The following is a 22407-nucleotide window of genomic DNA, read 5'->3' as shown; positions in this document are numbered from 1 at the left end:
GCAAATGTTTTTTATTAGCTCGCAATTTTCATCAAAACTACTTCAATGAGGAAAAAAATAAAAATTTGGAATATCTATACATGAGGGGCTAATTGATCGGATCTATCGAGGGGATTGGATTATTTAATATTCAAACTGTAATAACGGAATTAATTATCTCATCAGGCCCTACGGAAAAAATATTTCCGCACGTTTCGAATTAATAATGCATGCAGGTTTGTCATAAATCCTTGAATTCTTAAATCCATATCTCTCGTTTTTACATCCCTTCTGCTCTGCATTCGTATAGACTACTTTGCAACTCAGCACCGAATGGTAGAAAAAACAGTAAGAACACGCGGTATAGGACGGTAATGTATAACGACTATACGTGACGGCTTTTACGATAGAGTAAGGGTTTTTCATCGAGATGAGTTATCCGTTCTCATTTTAACATCCAGTACGAGGGGAAAAATTGGGTTTCGGAAGAAGTAACTAACGACGAATGGTTTTCAAACTTAATACAATTGAATAATTATGAACAATTTTATAAAAGTACGGATGAATAAATTAAATAGAAAAACCTAGTGAATTTGTCAAGACGTTCTATTGAATTTCTATTCTTTTCAAAAATTGAGAAGATTGACAAAAAATTGAAGTGAAAAATTCTGAGCTTTACGAAAAAAATGCAAAAAGTTTGGGGAACGTCGTAAAATGCATGATCTCATTCTTAAATTTTCCGTTTTAGGCAGACAAAATTGTAAAATCATGGTAATTATTTTTTTGAAAGGTCGAGAATATCTTCGAAGAAAAATTAAAAATTGAAAAACATTGGAAACACACGGACAGAAATTTTCTAGAAAATTCATGTAAAGTCCCATTTTTCTATCGGCAGAAAGACGGAAATTCCACAATTCATATGAATTTGCAAGTGAAAATGAATATTCACTATCAAATCCCCTTGAATTTTTGGAGAATTCCTTTAAAATTCTTGGAATTCCAGTAATTTTTGAAGGAATCCCCTGAAAATTCAGAGGAATCTTGCATTCAACGAGAGATTTCTCTCAATTTTCCTGATTTTTCATCAATTTTCCCGGAGTAATTAAACTGAAATTTACAATTCCCACGCATTCCTCCATGAAATTACGAATTTTCAATGGCAAAATGCCGGTGAAATAGAAATTTCTGCGGAAATGTTACTTGTTAGCAATTTCTAAAACTCTTATCGGAAATTTCAGTGAAAAATGTTTACCAGGACGCAATATATTTCTTTTGGGAATTTCCCACTGAGTTCTAATTATTGTATTCCTCCGCGTAATGTTGGAACTATTCCCATGTCATGCATGCGCTTCATTAAAAACCCAATTTTCACTGTGACTCCTGCATCTTCGGTGCTGGTGAATAGGTCTAAAACAAACGGACTTGTTTGATTCAGAAGCTCGTTACCAGTCTATCCATTTCCGCAGATCTTTTATTCATTTCCTCTATTTTCGCTCGTTGGATACCGAGCATGCCCTTCGTTTCACCCCCAGATCTATGATCAATAATCCGGAACAAAAAACACTGGCGGAACCTCAAAGCACATTCCTGCCACCCCACATACATCCGGTGAATCCCCATCATGGAAACTGCTAATTGAATTCTCTCCTGCTTGTGTATTCTCTTTTTAACAAGAGCAACCAGAACCTGGGGGCGTAGTCTTCCTAAACAAGTGCATCAGGAGTGAATCTATCAGAACCACTCCTGATATTCTTAAAACTTTTCACAAGAACTGATGGAAATATCAATCCAGATATTTTCCTTTTATTCCAAAAAAAGAAGAGAAATTGTATCAACGATTTTGCTCCTTCCCTCGTGTGTCACTTCCTCTTGTAGGAAAAATGCGCAAAGAATTCCTGTGTCCAATGTAATTCATATCCGTCAATATATATATGTAAAGAATATATTATGGAATAACTGGGTCATTCCCCAAGTCCCGTGCGCGGGTCCTGTCTCGGAAATTCCGGTGGTTTTCTTTTATATTGTGGGTGTTATTGATGTGTAAAAAATAAGATTTTTTCGGGGGATTGAACAATTTTATTCCAAAATATTCTCATTAAATCGAACGCTTTAAAAAGGAATCCAACTAGTCGGTGAAGATCACCAAATAATTTTCTTCGTGAACGATGAAAACAAATTTCATTGACAAAAATGACAATCTTCCAAAAATCGTGACTTTTGCATTTTTAATTGTTACTATTTTCCAAGATTTTTTTTCAAATGTGCGTCCAGTGCCCAACTGATCGGAGAATCCCCGACATCGAATATTTTTGGGCGTCGAATATTCGAAATACATTCAGTACAGAGTTTGTGTCATTTGATCTATTTCTTTATGCATTCACCCCCCGACACCATCACCAACGAATGATTTTGCAGAGGAATTGGGTTTAACATCACCAATCGACTGCGCCTTTCACCGTGATTCCGATCCCTAGAATATATGAATAAAATTTCCGGTAATCTCGATAATGGAACATTTGGAAAATTTTCCCACAATTTTTTATCAATTCTTTTGCTGACGGTTTGAGTCGAAATCTCCTCACTCCCCGCTTCGCTTCCAGCTGAGTGCGTTTTATCTTATGTAAGGCAAGGGTTTCATTCTGCGAAATTCAATATTATGGATGAGATGATTGTGATAATTCAATCGGCGAGGGATTCAATCATCGTCGAATGTTTGTAGTGATGTAATCAAGGTTGACAATCTCCAGTACTTTCTTTCATTCAGCACGGGCTCACAGAAATATACCAAACGGTAAATTATGTTTTGCTAAACGTAATTTACACTTAACGTCAATATTATGTCTGGTGAATTTTTTTTCTGTCATGAAAATCGAAATTTAGGCGTATACGCTTTTTTTTCAAAAAAGCGCATTTTGCGGTCACAATAAAACGTAAATTACGACTAAACAACGGCTCTTTTACGTTTCACTATTTTTTGTACTGGTGTAACTAGCGAGAGTACTCTAATCGTCTCCCCTCAAGAAATCGTAAATTACTTACGTAAGATCTTAATCAAAACATATTTTACGATTTACGAAAAAAAAAACATTTTTAATTACGGAAAAGTAAACGTAAAATACAAAAAATACAAAACCGTAAATTCCGTTTATGTGACCGTAATTTACGTCGACTTTGAGCATAATTGATGAATACGAAATCATCAATTACGTTTATGTAACCGTAAATGCTCTTCAGGTGTTGAAAGACGCCTTAAGCGTATACGTTCAAGTTTTTCAGTGTTTGTCTCTGCTGAGAGGAGGTGGATAATCTCTGTGCCGTGGGCATCAATTGCCGTAAAGGGGTAGAGTGAGGAACACTACTAGGGGGTTGGAAACCAGTTGCGCACGCAAGCACTGAATGAACGTGCTTTTGAACAGTCAGTATCTCTAGTGGTGTTCTTCAGAACGGTGGAGTGAATTCGTGTCTTGCTATCTCCCAAGATCACACTCGTGACAATTACGGGCTGACGGGATTATGATGTTTCTCCTTCATAAACATGAAAAATGTGTCATTCAACGATTGACGTATACCATTATCCAATTTTGCTTCCCCACATCGTAATTTCGCATTCAATTTTTTTAATGAAAAACCCAGGAGATTGAAATTGCAAACTTCTGGTGAAGTGACATAACTCGAGCGGTGCCAGGGATGCATGAATTAATTAGCGAACTTTTATGGTCCGGGTGTATGAATAATGCGAAGAGTTGTGCGTTATTTCCGGCGTGAAAAATTCTCGAGAATTGATGGGAGAGGAATGCCACGATCGTTCCTATTGATGAAGATTAACCCATTGACATGTAGATTACCCGTGAAACCAAGTTAGGAAAGTTAGGAGCCACCACGAAAGCTGAAATAAACTTGAGCATCGAAGTCGAATACCACCAGAAACAGGGAATCTTTTCGCTAAAAACATTTATCGAAAACTCGGAATGGTATTTGATGAAGAAACTTGCCGATGAGTTTCCCCATCTCTCAACAGTGATACAAGACTGTTTCGAGGCAATTTGTGAGGGAATTCTTCGCAATTTTGTGAAACTTCGGCAGCTGCACGAAATGAAAGTTGTTTCGATGCGTTGTTGTTATGAAGATCGGAGACAGGAGTGAATTGTCACCATGAGGCATTGAAGTTTTGGACAAAAGATTGAGACTCACAATTTAAGATGAACGGGGTGACTCTGGAACTCCTGTACAATTGCAGTGCATCAGTGCTGGATCAGAACATCACATACATGAGCATCAATCGTAGTGAATTGCTGCTGATGCTCGATGAAATACTGACACGTTCCACCAAACGCGAGGTGCTCCGTGCTAACTTGAGCGATTGCCTTTTGACAGGCCAACAGCGTCCATTCGATCTGCCCTGGTGGCAGAAGCTCTCATGGTCAACGGTATTCGCTGTCATTCTTCTGATCGCGACAGGTGGCAACATCATTGTCATGTGGATTGTCCTAGGTAAGTGGCAGCCGATTCATGAGGACATTGACGGATAACCGGACGTAACTGATACTCGTATCAAGTGCTTGTCACCAGAATTGGAGGATTACGCAGACCTGATAATGCCTCTTGTCCATCCATAAACTGGTCAATATCATCTGGTTATAATGTCTGAATATCGAATAGCTTCAGGGCACCATCGAGTTTGCAGGCGGTTTGTTCGACACTGGACTTGAATAATTCAATTGCTGTAATGGATACTGGATCGATTTTGTTAATTAACTTTAGAATGGTATTAATGCTCCTCTTTGCTGACTTCATTTGATATTCAAGTACTATGGTGATGCATTTATCTTCATTCTATCTCATTTCGACTACACTATATCGGGTAATTGATTCGGTACAGGGACCGTCTCTTTTAGGGGGTTGGTGTTTGTGGCGGAGGGAATTCACTCGGAAAGGTGTGGTTAATTTAGTTTAGACAAATCTCGTCAGAAGGAATTGGGGGTTGTCTGATGATAAGAATGAGGTCGACCCTTTTTTGTAAGGAGTAGAATTAGTGAAGACATCGGTACAATTATTTATTCTAAAATGAGTCAAGTTTTGCAATAGTTAATTAGTTAATAATAACCAACAATTTTTTAATTCAATTATTAAATTCATCATCAATTGAATAGTTAAATTGACAATTCCATATTGTCAATTATTTAATTCATAGTCAGTTGAAAATTTAGACTACCAATTATTTTATTATTTTTCTAATTTTAATGACGATTAGTGAAGCTTAATTATTTTAAAGTGCAACTTGTCTTAATATCAAAAATATAATGTGAGAAAGAAATTATGCGGTCGTCTAACAATAAGAATGGAGTTGAAGGTTTTTTTTGTGACGAGTACTAGAATAAGAGCAGACATCGGTACAATCAGCAATTTTAAATTAAGTTAAATTTTGAATCAGTCACTTGGTTAATAATAGCCAACAATTTTTTAATTATTATATCAATTGAATATTCAAAGTCCGAATGTTGGCTCAAGAGTCGATTGACAATTCCACATTGTCAATTATTTAATTCGTAGTCAGTTGAAAATTTAGACTATCAATTATTTTATTATTTTTCTAATATTAATGACGATTAGTAAACTTTAATTATTTTAAGATGCAACTTCTCTAATATATAATGATTGGTCCCGATCATGTGAGAAAGAAATTGAGGAGTCGTCTGACGATAAGAATGAGGTTGACGCTTTGTTTCTGAGGACTAGAATTAAAGCAGACATTGGTGCAATTATTAATTTTAAATTAAGTTAAATTTAATGTTTTTATTCAAATCAAATGTATATATAGTTTTTGAAATATCAACGGATATTCCAGTGACGCAAGTAGCAATTTTATAAGTCACACGTGGAATCATTGTTCAGACGAACGAATTCATAAAAATTTAATAATTCCGTGTCATTTCTCTATACACTATCTATCATCAGTTACTCAGTTCAGCAACTTCTTGACATGAAATGAAAAATACAATGTGAATTTAATTACGAACGAGTGTGAATCAATTAACAAATAATTCACCTCACAAATTTTCTTTCATCAAACAAAAAACCCAGAATTTAATTCTCGCTAGTTGGGATATTTCATCAACACCCAATGATTCATTCTCTCCTGGCCGCGATTTTAAACTTTTCCTGTTCATAATGATACAAAACCACCCCTCAGGCTTACCCAGTCAACTCGCGTAAACTTTTTTCCACCCCCTTTCATTAAAATTTTTCACAATCCGGAAAAAGTGCAAATATTTGGATTCGAGGGAGGATTGCTGAGTCACATCACCCACCAGTATTGCGCTCTTATCTCGAATTTACCCGGCAAAACAATGGAGAGTACTCGTCATTAATAAATAATTAGTCCCAAACGCCAGAAGAAGGAAAATACTCATTTCCATTTACGAATACCTCATATATCCCCTTAAAAATGTTTCACTGAAATTTCGAGTAAATGTCTTGGAAATTTCTTCCAACTAACATTTCCACTGAAATTCCAAGGAATTCCAACATTCGTTTATCCTGTGTACCGATAAATGAGAATTTATTCCAATTTCGTGAAGCGCAAACATTCCGACATTTCTGGAATTTGAAAATTCGGAATTCCATTGAATGTTCATTAAAATTTGAAATTCCATGGTTCTCCCCCCCCGAATTGGTGTGGTACTGCGTGTAGTCTACACTGTCACGTGGATGTCTACACTGACAGAAAAATCTGAAGTTCGATTTACAATAAGAAAATAGTTGAGGCATTTTGGTGAACGATACGACTTTTTTTGTATGCGACACGTAACATTATAGTAACTTCACAAGCGTAATTTTTGCAAATCAAAATGCAGTTAAACTAACCAAAGTTCAAAAGTAACCACGACAAATCTATCGTGAGGAGAACTATAAAATAGTTGCAATGACTACATTCCATTGTAGTAATTACTTCTCCAGTCATAGTTACCGTAACCCATGAAAAATTGTTGAGGACATTTTGACTATAATTCGATGGTGATGGAATATAGTTTAGTTCATTCGTCTTTTGTATACTCTCTCGGGTGTTTACATTTTTTGTTCCCCAACCCCTTAAGATCTATAAATGTTGATAGTAGAGCCATATTGATTACCTCAAGTTTTAAAAAATATTTGAACATTACATGTCATAATACATATTACATATTGATATATTGTGATGGAATATAATCAGAAGAATTATATTTTTCTCTCAGTGTACCGGCGATGAGCAAACCCCCGAGTATTCTCCATTTCGTATCGATCCCGGGAAACACTATATCCTGGACTATCCCAGAATGTAAGTGCACGACTTGATGTACATACCCTGGATGGTTGCTACATTGCTCTGTCTCTGTCAACTTTCCCCTCCCTTCCCCTCCACGTGACCCTCCACACTTCCCCCTTCCCGCCCCATCCGCCGGCCGCTCAATTCCTAACGCTTTCAGGTATCCCAGTCCTTTGACATTATCAAGATGAATACCCTCCCCTCCCAATACACCCTGAAAAAAAGTTTAATCGCCCGTTCAATTGCTAGCGATAGGAGAGTATAAACTGCCGGAGTATTCCATGAAGGTGAATCAATAAATCTCCATAAAGAAATTGTGTTCCTGATAGAGTGCAGGAAGCCGCGTGCGGTGTAATCTCCTGGTTTTTTTTTATTTCATCATGCCGATATGCGTCTTAGTGGAGCCGAGGTGTTCTGTGAAAGGAAAGTAAAGCTTTGACAGGATGGTTTCGGTGCGAACTGAGGGAGTGGAAGTAGGAAGTTACAGAACGTGCTTCAGGGTCGACCTAAGCGGTTTAGGATTCTTGGATGCGGGCTTGGGCGGTCAATTTTCTCTTTTCTTATCAGCAAGCTATCGATGGCCAACCGGAAGTACGTACAAAATGTTCTATTGTGGGTTTTAGTGATGGTTTTCTGGGGATGGAAGTATCATGGAGAAAATTATTTTGTGAATTTCAACAATTAGTTGATGAATTTCACCAACTACACGGAGGGCAATTCTTTAGGAAAATTCTGGTGCTAGCACGGGAAAAGAGGCGCAAAGTGACGGCCAGAAAAAAAATCCCAGTGCCGGCAGTGGAATTTTTATTGGGGAAAACGTGAATTTTTCCCCATATTTCTGTGAAAATTTCTCTACCGTAGAATAAAATTTGATCATCATATATTAGCCACTGAATTTCGGGATAGAAATGAGAATACGATGACTCAATTTTTATCAAAAATTTCTCTCCGTGTATTAAGGGCAAAGACATCGCGAAATATTCAAATTTCACGGAAATTTCGATGTAACTCCAAATTTCTGAGCAGCAGGAAGACGAGAATTCCTGAACTTGTTTGAATTTTCAATCAACACACCAATATTTAGTACCCAATTACATTGAATTTCGAATTAAATGACAGTTCAAGAATACATTTGCCTGAATTTTCCTCATTTTTATTAATACCCGAGAGACGATTAAGTTGACATTCAGTTCCCTTGATCGTCCCATAAAATTTTGAATTTTCAACGACGAAGCTCCTTGAAACTCCAGTGAAACTGTGATCGGAAATTTCAGTCGGAATGATATTCCTTTGCTTCTCCATTCCTGAATCTCATTGAATGGAAAATCAGATTTAATGATCAATTTATACCGCACCGTTCCCGTCAATTTAGCATGGCAAATAGCAATAACTAGAGTGGAAAAATATTTCCATTTATTTCAGTGGTATACCAAAGTCAATATTTGCCATTAATAAAAAGTTTTTGTAACTACCCACATGGGAGTATAAAGAGAGCAGTATTTTCACAACTCATAATTCATCTCTGCCTCCGATATTCTGTCAATAGTCGTGTGATTTATTAACTTTTTTCATTTCCGTTAAAAGAATACACTATGTATTTTTTACTGCACAGGGGAAGAGAAGTTGGAAAATAGCGAGAATCGCTGCACAGAACCGGAGACCCACGAAATTGGTATCGATATCTACACTTATCTAATGCACAAATACCGGTACTTGAACGAAAAACAGTCCATAGGGAGAAGTTGGCTATTATAGCGAGATATTTCGGTATTTTGTAATGGGACAAAACAAAATCGCTTTTGCGAGCTTTGCTCTTCCAGAAGACCAAGTACATACCCAATTCAATTCATTTTGTTGCGATGAAAAACGGATTGCGTTGGGAGAATTTCGTTTTTCTGGGCTGATGGACAATGCATTTCCAAACCAATTGGAAATGTACCTGTTCTATTGCGAATGAATTACATTGAATGGAGTTATCATTGTTGCATTGGTATTAAGGAAAATATTTCATTGAATGTGATCAATTTGATTGGGTTTCTCTATGGATGAAGATTTTTTGGAATTGATGATAGTGAAACCTACAGCATTGGGATGTTATTCAGAGGTTGAGAATCCCATTTGATTTAATTTTGTTATAGGATTTCAATGAAAACCGGAACATTTATCACTTAATTACCCTGTTTTTAATTAATCGAGATTTGAAGAGTACTTTTACCTGAATTTTCCGTGAACTTTTATGAAATAATTAAACTGAGATATTTAATTTCTGTGAATTGCCATTAAATAATTGGACTTGAAATGAAAATTGAAATGAAAATTTCCGTTTTCCCGAGATTTGAGCGAAAATTTCTTGACAGTGTATTAAATTCCATCCCACTCACCCCTTTCACCGGAGTGCCCATACCATAACACTCCGACTTTCCTCAACCCCGAAACAATCACAACCGGAATAATCACATCTAATCCCCCCACTAAAGCGGAGGGTGTGGCCGACCCGCAATTCTCATCCCCACGCTTTCTAGAGTGTGACCTTCGGTTATCGGACATGGGAAGTTCTGCATGCAAAGTACAACCTGAGGAGGGCTTGATCCAAACGGATTATATAACTCGACCTGGAGATTGGCCAAAGTCAAGGGAGTCTCCAGTGCGCCTTAATACCATTTACAATATACGTGCAACCATGACTCTTGCACGTTCATGCTGCAAGATTGAGCTCAAAATAGTAATCGTGGAGCGAACTCGATTTTCACTATTTTTTCAGTCTACACTGGTAGAAATTTTTTGAATTTAGGGACAAATGGTTATGAAATTTCAAGTTTTAAGTAGAATTCGCGGAAATTTATGTTTTCAGTGGGAGTGAGATGGAAATTTCACAACTTAATTGAATTTTCAGCGGAACATGAATATTCAGAAATGAAATGACATGCATTTTCAATTTTTCCCAGAATTTTCCTAATTTTTCCGAATTTTCACAGAATAATTGAAGTGAAAAATCAAGTATTTTATTGATTTCCAGATCATGAGGATAGAAAATCAATGGGATATTTAATATCAATGGAATATTTAATGGAATATTTGATTTTTAATGACAAGATTTCCCAAAATTCCAGTGGAACTTGAACGCTATAAAAATTTCTGGAATTTGACACGGAAAAATCAGACGGAAAATTTTTAACAGTGAACTTTCTGCCAGTACTTTGAGTATTTTTCACAAGTACCAAAGGTACTGCTGAAAATTAATTTACGTTTTGAAATGATAATTTACGTTTTCAAAAACGTATTTTACCTTCAGATTTTCCTTGTGTGTCCGCTCGTGCTTCACCATTTCGATCTTAATTTGCAATCGTGAATGACTTCCTAAAAAATTACTGGATTTGAGTACCATTGCTACTAATTTGTAGGACTGTCTTACATTTCGCGTCACGATTACCTTTCGTACAGTAAAATTGCGACGATTTTTTAGGTAATCTTCATCCAACTTGTCCCTCCGTGCAAGTACTTGGCAACTTTTTCCCTCTGAAAAATTTGCATAGGGCAGATCAAGCGGAAGTGCCTTCTTCGCCATTAGCTCTCATAAAGAGGAATTCCCTGAGGGCAAACAGAACAACCATAATGCCTATCGCATCGGCAAGAAAAAGTAATATTTTCAGCGCTGATCCCACGCGCATAAAATTTAATACCAGACCAGAATTTTTCGCTTCGCGGTAATAATAAAGAATGCAGATATGCGAGGGTCGCATGCAACGCAAACATGTGCATTCTAGTAATTATAATATATCCACGAGCATACTGTGGCATTACTGTGGCATACTGTGGTATACTGTGGCATTAGCCTACCCCATCTTCATGAAATTGTGAAAATGCACTGAAACGTCAGATATAGGACTTTGATACTCTTTTCATCCGGGATTTCAGCAGTTCCACATGTTTCCTCGGTCAGAAAAAGTTTTAGGGAAAAGTAAACTCGCTTACTTGGCGAAGATTTCGTTCCTCGGAGAAGTGAAGATGCTGTCTCCAATAACTTTATTATGAGTAAGTTGATGCCCGGAAATAGAGTGGAATAGAGTGCATGTTTGGTTTAAATCTATCAAATGGGATTTAAATCTAAGAAATGTTGGACATATCCGTAGATTCTGCTTACGCGACGTGTGGAATCGTTCTAACAACCATTCCAAGGTAATTTATTCATTTATGCACTTAATGGCGAAACTTGGAATTTTCGCCATCATTGGACGCGGTGAAAAAAGTTTAGTAATAATTCCCTGAGCGTTCTGTGAAGCATTATCGTGAGTTATCTTTTATCGCAAAAAGATAAAAGATAAATCACTATCTTCTTATTCCTTCCTTTCGTATTTCTTATTTTTATCCCAAAATTTAGCAAAAATTAAATGTTGAAGAATTAAATTTAAAGTGTCAACATCAAATTTTATTGTTCGTCATAAGAATGTTTTGATCCTAATATGCAGACCCTTATATTCTGACATTTAATGCCTGACTCTTATATTAGATTTAAGAGGGCTTGGTACAACCCACGCTGATACGAAAGAATCATCTTTGAATTGAAATACCGATCCCCCAATTGAGTATGAAAAAATTTAATACTCAATTCAGGTAAATTTTTTTTCCGTGTTTCATTAAAAAAAGTAAAGAAAAAGCTCAGAAAGAATTTAAACAGAAATTTCTATAGAAAATACCTCAATAGAATAAGTTATATAGAAAAGAAATTCTCATGATGTGAAATTTTTCTAGAGAAATACATTAGAATTTTCTAGCGAATTCCCTAGATTTTTCTATGAACTTTTTTCCTGCGTCTGTCGATTCGCAACGTTTCGATCAATATTCAATCTTCCTTAGACTTTAAAAACCAGCAAAAACAGGAAAAAATTCAATAACAAACTGAAAATCACCCTAACTTTCAATTATTAATAAATTTTCCCAAACAAATGATTGAAGGATTACCCACTTTTACAAAAAGGCGAAATGATTTCAATGCAACATTTCTCCCCGCGACGTATGAATCAAATTTAATTAAAAAAATTATCACCCAGTAAATATTATCCCCATCAGGATAATCTCCTCTTTGTTTGTGTCTCCATTCTCTCAACTTCATCTATATAAGAACACAAGAATAGCCTGAGGATTGTTAAAGCTCTCCACCTCCTCCTCACTCCATCGATTTTTCTTTTATAAGTTTCCATGCAGTCCTTCATCTTCATTCCATCTTGGTTAAATTTCAATTTTCCCTCGGAATCGTGATTAGTCGACATACTTGACGGCAGCTGTTTTCACCATTCTCACGAATCGATAATGCTTTTGCAACTGAACTCATCTACCATCTTCAAGATGCGAAGTTCACGTACCAGTTCTGCATAAATTCTTGCAAGTTGAGTGAGTTACACTACGACACAATGCTCCCTGAGTTATAAGCTATCAGCATTATTGCAGGTTCTGGAACCAGGCACCCTTCGATGATGTAATTGGGTACGTTGAGTTATCGGATTCTTTTCGACAATGGAGCATCGATTTTACGCTGGATGATAGTATGTCCTCTTCGATGTACAGAGTGATTAAGGAGGGGGAGGAGATAAAATATTCTGTTTGAGTATGCATGAGGGAAAAAGCCAGTTCATTAGGCTTGAAATTGAAAATTTCTTTTAGAACAATCTAAGAATAAATGATTGAGTAGTCGTCTTTTATGCTTGCTGACGCACTTTATGATTATACGCTTGAAGTTGAAGCGTAAATTACGCTTAAATAAATCGCAGAAAATTTGGGTTATATAAACGTAATTTATAATTTCGTATTCGTAAATTATAATGATTTGTTCTGTATATTACATTTACTTATACGTAATTAATAACGATGAAAAAAAAAATTATTTTAAGCGGAAAATACTATTTTCTTTAAATCGCTTAGTGAAATGTAAAAAATATTTTGTTTTATGGTAATTAGGTTTTTATTTTGACCGTAAAATACATCATAATTGTGTTAAGCGTAAATGAAGTTTAGCAAACTGTAAATTAGGCTTAGCAGAACGTAATGGACGTTTAGGTTGTTTAGTGTGTCCTGAAGTACTGAAAGAGTGTAGGAAGGGAATTTTGTTTTCATCACATTTTCTGTAAGAAAAAAAGAGCAGTAAATCAGCCGAATTTTTTAATAGAATCCACCAAAACTTAACAGATTTTCCAATAGAAGTTCAATGGAAATTCAATAGAATTTTTTATCGAAATTTTTTTGAAATTTTTAACAATCACGCATTTACACGGAATTTTCACGTATTTTGTTATTGAAAAATCAGTTGAATTCTGCTGTATTGAATGGAATTGCAATTTTCAGGTCCACATGATGATGAAAATTATTAAAGAATTTGAAAATTCTAGATGCCATTGAAATATCAGTGATAATCTAACATGGAAAACCCAGTTATTCTGAATTTCCAGCCTGAATGAGCGATTCCATGAGCGATTTGATCTTAAATTGAATTGAAATTCACAACATTGAGAATTCAAGTGCAACTGTTGCTTAATTTAAACAAAAAAATTCAAACAGTGTTGTTAGAATCAAACTACAAATATCTCCATGTAATTCGGCCGTGTTGGTTGCAATTCATCATTTTGTTACCTCACATTCAAACCTTGGAAACGAGGATTATCCTCGATTTCTTGGTCCTTGAAACAGGGTAATTGGATCCACTTGTTTAACTCGCTAACCAATACTTGAATAACAAGAAACTCCTTTATACGGAGGGGTAAGTACCCTTCCTCTCGCAAATTACAAATTCAATTCCGTGGCAGGGTACATTTCCTTTATACTCACGACGAAAGGGATACTCTTGTGGCCCTGTAAATTCCGGTCTATCATGAATCAACTCTTTCTCATTTTTATCCCGGAATTTAATGATCATCAAATGTTGAAGAATAAAGTTTCATGTGGATTTCAAAGGATGGAATTTTATCCTGCATTAGACATCTCTTCAAATCGTCAGCACTAGATTTTATCTTTTTGATAATTGTCACACGACTTGTTTGAGAGAGTATTTTTTTCTCTCCGTGCACTGAAAAGACACAATTTTTTTACGAAGTGCGTCTCAAAAATTGACAAGAAGAAAATATCTCACACTAAGAAAAGAAACCTTTCATTATTTTTCAGGTTTTTCAAATTAACGATTTTTTCTCGTAAAATAATTTGGAATTCAACGTCATGAATGAACTCCAAAGTCCTGAAGATTCAAGAATACATTTACCAGAATTTTCTGGTTGTCGATTCATTTTCAGGAAAAAACGAAACGGAAATTGACACTTCTGTCTGATTTTTCCACAAAATTCGGAATTTTCAATAAAAACATTTCCTGAAGTTTCAGTGAAATTGGAACACGATAAAAATTTCCGGAATTTGGCACGGAAAATTCAGACAAAAATTTTTAACAGTGTGATACCAGAATTCGTCTAAATTGGATAAAATGAATTCTCTTCGCCCTGATAGCCCAGCCATTTATCTCGTATTTGTTTCTCCGCGTAAGGAATACAAATTTCCCCCATACAATCACGTTCTAAGATCAATGTTCAAGCTCTCGATAAACAATCCCCTGTGTTAATGAACTCTACTCCCCTATTTTCCCACGCCATTGAACTTGACTGTCACCATGCATTATTCATAAAAAAGCTGATGCTCCTGCGGACCAATAATAAACTCTGGAAGCTATCGGCGCGGAATTCCCCCTGAGAAAATGTGTTATCCTTTAAATCCTCATTTCATAAAATCATCCCCTATGTAGCCCCCACGTTTTGAATGTTTTCCGTGACGTTATGTCACGAAAAATATTCAAAAGCCCGTGAAAACACCACCAGTTGGACCATTTATCTTCCTGGTTCACGTTTGCACTGGCTCCACGCGCATTCGGAAAACATTTTTCCTCTCCCGATTACGAACACACCAGTCGAAAGTTTGTAGCTGTAATTACCGCGCGTCCTTGATTCTCTCTTCCACTGCAATTGTTCCCTCCTTTGAGTCTCTTCTTTCTATCCTAACTGTTGTATGAATTCTCATCTGATTCATGAAAGCAATTCTTTTGCAATCCGCCTTTTCATTACGAACGATGTCCAGAACACTCCAATGCATATGTATCAAAAGAACCTTTCATAACTCTTTATCTTCACATTTAGTATAGAATTCCAATGTTATTACATTCCCTACGTTTTTGTAAATTGCTGACGCAACAGGGAATTTGCATGGCGCTCAGTTTTCAGCGAAACGTTGCCTAGAGATTTGATAATAATTGATTGAAAATTATTCCACTTAGTTGAATGTTATCATCATCATTATTGTTATTCTCCCGGTCTTCTATACAACAAATGGTTTTTTTTGACAGTTCTGTTTCTCCCCTCGGCCCTTGGATGAAATGTTAATAAAAAAATTTTATTTGTACGCTCACCTTCCAGGAAATTCATAAAAAATTAGAAATGTTCAACAATCATTATAAAAATCAAATCAACCAACATAGCTATCGTAATGATCTTTTAGCTTCGACTTAATGGCATTAAAACAAATATTTTACGCTATGATTAAATTTATTTGAAGCATGATATCCAAAGATATCCCGGGAATCCTGATTTCCAAAAAATAAGAATTTTTCCAAATTTTCAAATAAATGAAAATAATGATTTTTGCCATCGCCTTCATCTTCGAACTCGGCCAAAAGGACATGCAAACATATTTTTTTAAGGCATCATTCAATTAATTCAGAACATTTTTTTTAGTTGTCGTAAAAAAACAATTTTTGACAAATTTTAAAAATTTAACAATTAAAAAAATGGATTTAACTTGAATTAATGACGATTGATAGGGCTCAACAATACCTATGTTTGAGGAAAAAAAAATTCAATTCCATCGATTCATTAACGAACAATCGAAGAAAAATTTGATTACATTTTCGGGTCATAATGGCTCGATATAACACGAAAAATCCAAAACTTAGATTCGAACGACTGCAATGCTTCCATTCGGCAGCAAAAACTGAATAAACCATCAGGAATATTCCTATTTCTGTAGAGGTCTCAACCGTGAATTATTCCGAAGTTGCACGAAGAAACAAAACATGAGTTATAATGAGAATTCGGTTCTCCGAAATTTACCCCAGCGTATTGTTCTTCAGATCAGTTAAAACTAAGCGAAGCCTCGAATTTTCGCAGGTGCCTTGCACTCCGCAAAGCGGTACTTATCATAATTCGATCTGCTCGTGTCCACTGATAAGCTGTATTACCAGTTCAGTAGTGACGTCAATGCTGATACTCCAGCACGAAGTATTTGGTGCACATCGGCAGTATGGCGTAAGAATGTGGCCATTATGAATTGGCCACAGGTGCGGGCAGCCAGCCTTCTGCAATCACTCGGAAAGGTCATTTGCGTCGAATTACTTCACAAATATAGCACGGCTCGATTGTCGTTTATTGTTCCAGTGTTCCAAGCATAACAGTACATGATTTAATAATCGATCATTTTAGATTAATATAAAAGAGATAATTCTGCTAAATAAGTCCATTACTCAATATCCAAATATTCCGAAAGCCGCTGGTGGTCAATCCCTCTCGTACTTCCTGTAATCCCGAATTCAATCGTTGATGAACCCGCAAATCCTTCTTTTGAACCGCTTGGAACATTGAAATCTGCCTGAAGGATCATTGAATTCAATCCTGAAATCCTAGAGTTGAGCCAATACAATGATAAACCCTATTGATAGATAACCTATTAAAGCTCTTCAGTCCACTAATCACTTGGGTAATGTTGAAGATTCTATTTCGAGAGGGACGAAAACACTTGATTAATCGTCTTCATTATAGAGTAAACAGGTCAATTTCTGAACGGGGGTTAGTTTCTGGCCGATTTCAACTTGCGTTGAATATTCCATAAATAAAATGAAAATTTTACTGATTAGGAGGGGCTATTCACAGGCGTAATCGTGGTGTCACTCGCTGAAATTTGGACAGAATCTTCCCCCCACGATGACAATTTTTCCTATTGAAAATGAGCTCAATCGACCGAGTAGTTTCCGAGATATTCGACTTTCCCTGAAAACTTTCTGTCTGGGATAGCTCAAAAACTTTGTATGAACGGGTATATATGTACATTCTGTGGTTACTCGTTTCAATATTTGTGTCGATGCCATCTATCTAATCAATTAAAACACATCTACCCATTCACAGCAAGTTTTCAGAGAAAGTCGAACTACGATCCATTCGGAAGCTTACTTCTTTCTTAAATGAAAGAAAGAGAAAGAATTATAACACAAAAGTAACAGTCTGATGGCTTCTGCCAAAAAGGCTTCAACCCCTGCTTGTTTGTGATTTCAATGATTACAGATGTTTGCTAATCACAGAGTGTAATCGACGAAATCATTTGTAATCATGTAATCATATTCTGTGCTCTTGGTAATTACGGTTATCACATAGGCAATGGTAATCAGTCTAATCAGTCCCGTAATCCTGGGTAATCGATTACATTTTGTAATCGCGGTGTCACACAATTCCCCGCGAATAGCCCCTCGCCCCCCTTTTCCTGTGAATAGCCCATTGACTGATTATTTCACCGATCACTAATATTACTCGCGCATAATTGTGTGCGCAATTATTTTTTCTGTTGATCGACATTTAGTAAATAAAAAAAATATAGCCCAGTCGTCCGTTTCTTAATTTAATTATTCTTGTTTCTATTATTTTCAATTTAAATAATTTTCTTCTGCTAATTAAAACATTCTTGAAGATGTGGAAGTCATCATATCTCCATTTAGATGATTCTTTCCTTAACCGTCCAGCAATTGGCCTGTTCACCCTACTCCAAACATTTGGCCGCCGGATTTTGCACAACCTTCGAGTGCACTTGAGCCCAAAATCGTTACGTTTCCGTAGAGACATCTTTGTCATACATGGCAAGGGCAGCGTCGCCAATATCTGAACTCCACAGTTCGGCAGCGCTTTTGCCATTACAACCTGGAAGGATTCCACTGAAGAAGGATAGCAGGCCCAGCAGGCATGACACTCTGTCCAGAAGAAGGTCAACTATGTCTAATACGCCCTTTATGACTGGAATTAGTTCGCCCAGTCCGAGGGCTTGGAGAAGTGGTGCCAGGACAAATCTCACTAATCCCCGAAGAAGTATATCCAACAAAATTTTGACGATCAGCAAGAGAATTCTTACGAGGAAAATGACCGGCGTCAGCAATGCCTTCACCAAGATTGAAATTGGCAATGTTATCGGTGATAATAACTCCCCTAAGACTCGGAGCAGCTGATCTATGAGATCGTCGACCTGATTCAACAGTTGGAAGGCAGTCAGAAGTGTTGGCGTTTGTGGTTTAGACATTGATGTTGAGCCTACAACAAGCGATTAATTGAATCGTTCAAATGACACATGACACATCACTTTGGATAATAAGAAATAAGATTCGCTAATTGATGTTCTGACATATTTACCTTGCTGATTGTCAAGGTCATCACTTGTTGCTGCAGGGGAAACTCCTGGCGAAGATGTTTCATTGCCTGACGGATTTTCAGCTGTTGACGCACTGAAATTGACCGGAATGAGAGCAGCTAGTAGCAAAATCATTATTAGCATTGCTAGTTTTGACATCTTCACTGAATGAACTGGAAATGTTGGAATGCTTGGTTGGACTAAAGCACTTTTCCCCTGTCCTTGGTGTTATCGGTTAAAAAATTACCTAGTCTTTAACTATCTGTGGGTATTATCAATACACGGAGTCGTTCCTGGATACATATGTACATGTCCATAAATTTCGTTGAAACGAAATGACACGTATGAAAACATTTTATAGAAAAACTCAGTGAACTCAGTGAATTCGCTAGACAATTCTATTGGATTTTCATTAAACTTTCCATTAGCTTTCTGCGGATTCTATTGAAACGGTGAATAGGAAGTTTTCTGTAGAAAAAGTTGAATGCGATTTTTCCATAAAACTCATTTGATTGAAATGTTTTCTATAGAATTTCCTCGGCTCAAATTTTCCAAGTTTTTTTCTTTGATTTTCGTGATGAGAAGAGAAGAAAAATGGAATGAAGAAAACTTGAAAAATTTGAGCGGAAAAAATGACCAATGGTTTGAGCACTTATGATTCATGGTTAGAACAATCTAGTAATTGCGGCTTGTTGTTATAATTCAAAGGTCGAGTATGTGTAGAGAACTAGTCTTAGGGGTACGATAATAACGTCGAAATTCTCATAGCTACTATTGACGTTGGCATTAGCGTGAATAATTCTCCTCAGCAAATATTATATGTTGGCAATAGCTATTCACGGATTTAATGACTTAGAATACAACAATTTATTGACAGATCACTTCATCATTTTTTTAGTATTCCATCGGTGTTGACCCGTATTGTCGTTTCCCACGTCATCACGGCAAACATTACGCTATAAATGTATCGAGTTTAAAATGATCAACTGTTGTAACTCCCCTAAATCAAATCCTGTGCATTGCATTTGTTTAACGGAATAAGTCTGTAAGGAATCATCATTTGCGTAAATTCATACAAAATCATTGTAATATTACTGCAGAATAAACCGTAAGGTTTAAAATTCCTACAATAAAAAAACCTTACATCCACAGATAATCAAATTTATGCTTATGCTTCATCAATAAAGAAAAAACATTATGATTCTACGTGTGAACGAACGTAACTGCGGCTCCCGATAATAGTTAGCTATTTAAATCCTCATCACTTTTCACGATAACCCCAGAGACAGTAGAAAAGTGCTCTATTTCAGCCAGACATTCCGGAATTGCCAGTTCATTCTGTGAAAATGTCGAAGCCAATGATGTTAACGACAATTCTGCTATTAGCTGCTCTCACTCCAATCACTTTGAGTACTTCTGCAGCTGATCCTTTATCAAACAATGAAACATCTTTACCAGGAATTCTCGGTGCTACACCAGATGGTAGCCAAAACCAACGAGAAGGTATGTCACAAATGCCACTGACGAACGTTACTGTAGGATTAACATTTTTCTCTCAACCAGTACCAGCGGCATCAATCCCCCCGGCAGCACGCTACGCTATCCTCCAAGTCCTCAATCAGACGAAGGATATTCTATCTCAGATGTTGGATGTCGTAGGAAGACTCTTATCACGATTGATATACCCTCTTCCAATTATCCTGAAGGATCTGTTGGCGCCAATTATTTTCCTCCTAAAAGCTGCCTTGTTACTCGTTAGAAATATTGTCCATGTACTGCTTGAAGAAGTATTCAGAGATGTCATTTCACCCGCTCTGAAGGCCATCGGAAGAGATGACATCAACTTGGCGTTGACGGATGTATCAGATGCAGCTGATAATCTGACGAGCAAAGTGTTATGTTTGCTGGGTCGACTGCTCAATTCCTATGGAGTCAACTCAGATTGCGACGATAGCAAGCCTAGGGCTTTGGATTCTGCTGATATCCTCAAATTTTTTGATAACAATTATTCTTCACTGTAACTTCCATGCAGAGAACGAGTACGTAATGCGGCATACGTCTGCTGTAGCGATCTTTCAGTTAACAATTCAGCAGCGAAGTGGTCAAACGGTTCAAGTCAATTTTGGCTATTGGCCAGTTTTTAATGAATAACTCGAAATCTAAGGGAGATAGCAAAATTTTTCTCATAATATTTTTAGTAGCACTTAATTCGCTCTACAAAAAAGCTTATCACGAAAATTTCGCTATCTTTCTTAAATTCGGTAATATTTCTGGAAAACTCAACTAAAGACTAAAATGACTTAAACCATTTGAGCATTTCGCTACTGAATTTATCGGTAAATTTCCGGATATTTACCGGTCTTGCTGGGGACTTTTAGATGGCATCCGTAAAAATTGTTCCCTGGGCTGCTGTTCAAGTGAATTTGGATTTTACCTGTAATTAGGCTATTGTTACTGAATAAATGCGAACCCGGAATGATTTGATAACTACTCGTCAAATCTCTTTATTACTTTGGTAACTGTCGCAGTTCCCTAGTCCTATGTTCATCTAGAAAAGAATGATTGTTTAGACAACAGAGAGACGAGGAAGTCCACAAGAAACCGATAAATTCAACTGTATTTTCAGTATATTTTCACAATACACTGTTCAGTAGTTATTATTAATTCTCAGTAGTTATTATTGATTACTAATAATGAGAAAAGTCTAATGACTTTTCTCATTATTTCTCGTGAATTTTTTTCTCCCTCAATAACCCTTTCGGAAAATATTATTTATTTCCTAGAATTGAAACAAATTTTCAAACATGTTTGAAATGCAGACAAATTTTCATTTTAGTCGAGCGGTTTTTGGTGACAAATGTCTACAAAAGGTGTGTGAAGTTCAGACAATCGTTTTTGCTGTGCAGGATGAATACTCCATGTCACTTTGAATTTATTCTATACGGATTATCTATTCGTAGTCTTTACTTATCATAATTGAATGTCCGGTGCAATGATAATGTCATACATATGAAGAAAATGTAATGAAAACTCCTGCAGCCTCGTTAGGAATTACTACGCGGAAAAAGAAGTTCCTTGAAGAAAAACTGATACCCGAGACGAGTGGGATAACACGACCGATCGATAGAACCTCTCACTAGATAGACCATTTCACCTTTAGTGCAATATTGCAATATGCAATAATGAAACTCGCAAAAGTAGGGCTCACAATGAATATTGTGAACAATATTTTATTCAAGTGTTAAATTGAATAACATATTGTTCACTATATTTTATTCAAAAATATCACCGAATCTAAGAATATGTCAACATCAAAAACTGTAATTGCTCACAATGTTCATTGAAGAAATTCTCGAAAAAATGTGTTCCGCAATGAAAAATTCGGAATAGTATGGGAATGGGAAGATTGTCGGTAGAACAGAAATTTTGATTGAAAAAAGTTTGCCAACTTGAACGAAGTATACTGTTAGAAAAAAAAATGAAATATCATGGACAGTTGACTAGCAATTTTCAGGACAGTGACATTGAATGCGATTTAGGGGAACAAAATCATGAAATTTCTGGTTTCACTGATAATGCTGTAAAATTCCAGAATTTTAAGCGGCATAATGACGTAAATTTCTTAATTTATTTGAATTTCAAATGTAATATGAATATTCAGT

General features: G+C 36.3%; 2 protein-coding genes across 2 annotated transcripts in view; both read left to right on the top strand.

Moving 5' to 3' along the window:
* Window positions 1-4178: 4178 nt before the first annotated feature.
* Window positions 4179-22407, top strand: part of LOC107040798 (tachykinin-like peptides receptor 86C) — a 48675-nt gene continuing 30446 nt past the window's right edge. The window contains exon 1 of the mRNA XM_015261050.1: window positions 4179-4470. Coding sequence (XP_015116536.1) covers window positions 4179-4470 — 292 coding nt within the window. The remainder of the gene's footprint in view (window positions 4471-22407) is intronic.
* LOC107040799 lies at window positions 20011-20905 on the top strand. The gene is made up of 2 exons (XM_015261051.2): window positions 20011-20248; window positions 20309-20905. The coding sequence occupies exons 1-2, from the start codon at window positions 20092-20094 to the stop codon at window positions 20764-20766; spliced, it is 615 nt and encodes a 204-aa protein (XP_015116537.1). The 5' UTR covers window positions 20011-20091; the 3' UTR covers window positions 20767-20905.

This window comes from Diachasma alloeum, unplaced genomic scaffold (genome assembly GCF_001412515.2).
Source record: "Diachasma alloeum isolate Michigan unplaced genomic scaffold, Dall2.0 Dall_scaffold_00343, whole genome shotgun sequence".
In the NCBI taxonomy this organism is placed as follows: Eukaryota; Metazoa; Arthropoda; class Insecta; order Hymenoptera; family Braconidae; genus Diachasma; species Diachasma alloeum.
This window is presented reverse-complemented; position numbering and strand designations above follow the sequence as displayed.

Coding starts and splice junctions, on each gene's coding strand:
- LOC107040799 (XM_015261051.2), top strand. CDS start 20,092: ATGTCGAAGCCAATGATGTTAACGACAATTCTGCTATTAGCTGCTCTC. Junction 20,249..20,308: donor TAGCCAAAACCAACGAGAAG/GTATGTCACAAA, acceptor TCTCTCAACCAG/TACCAGCGGCATCAATCCCC.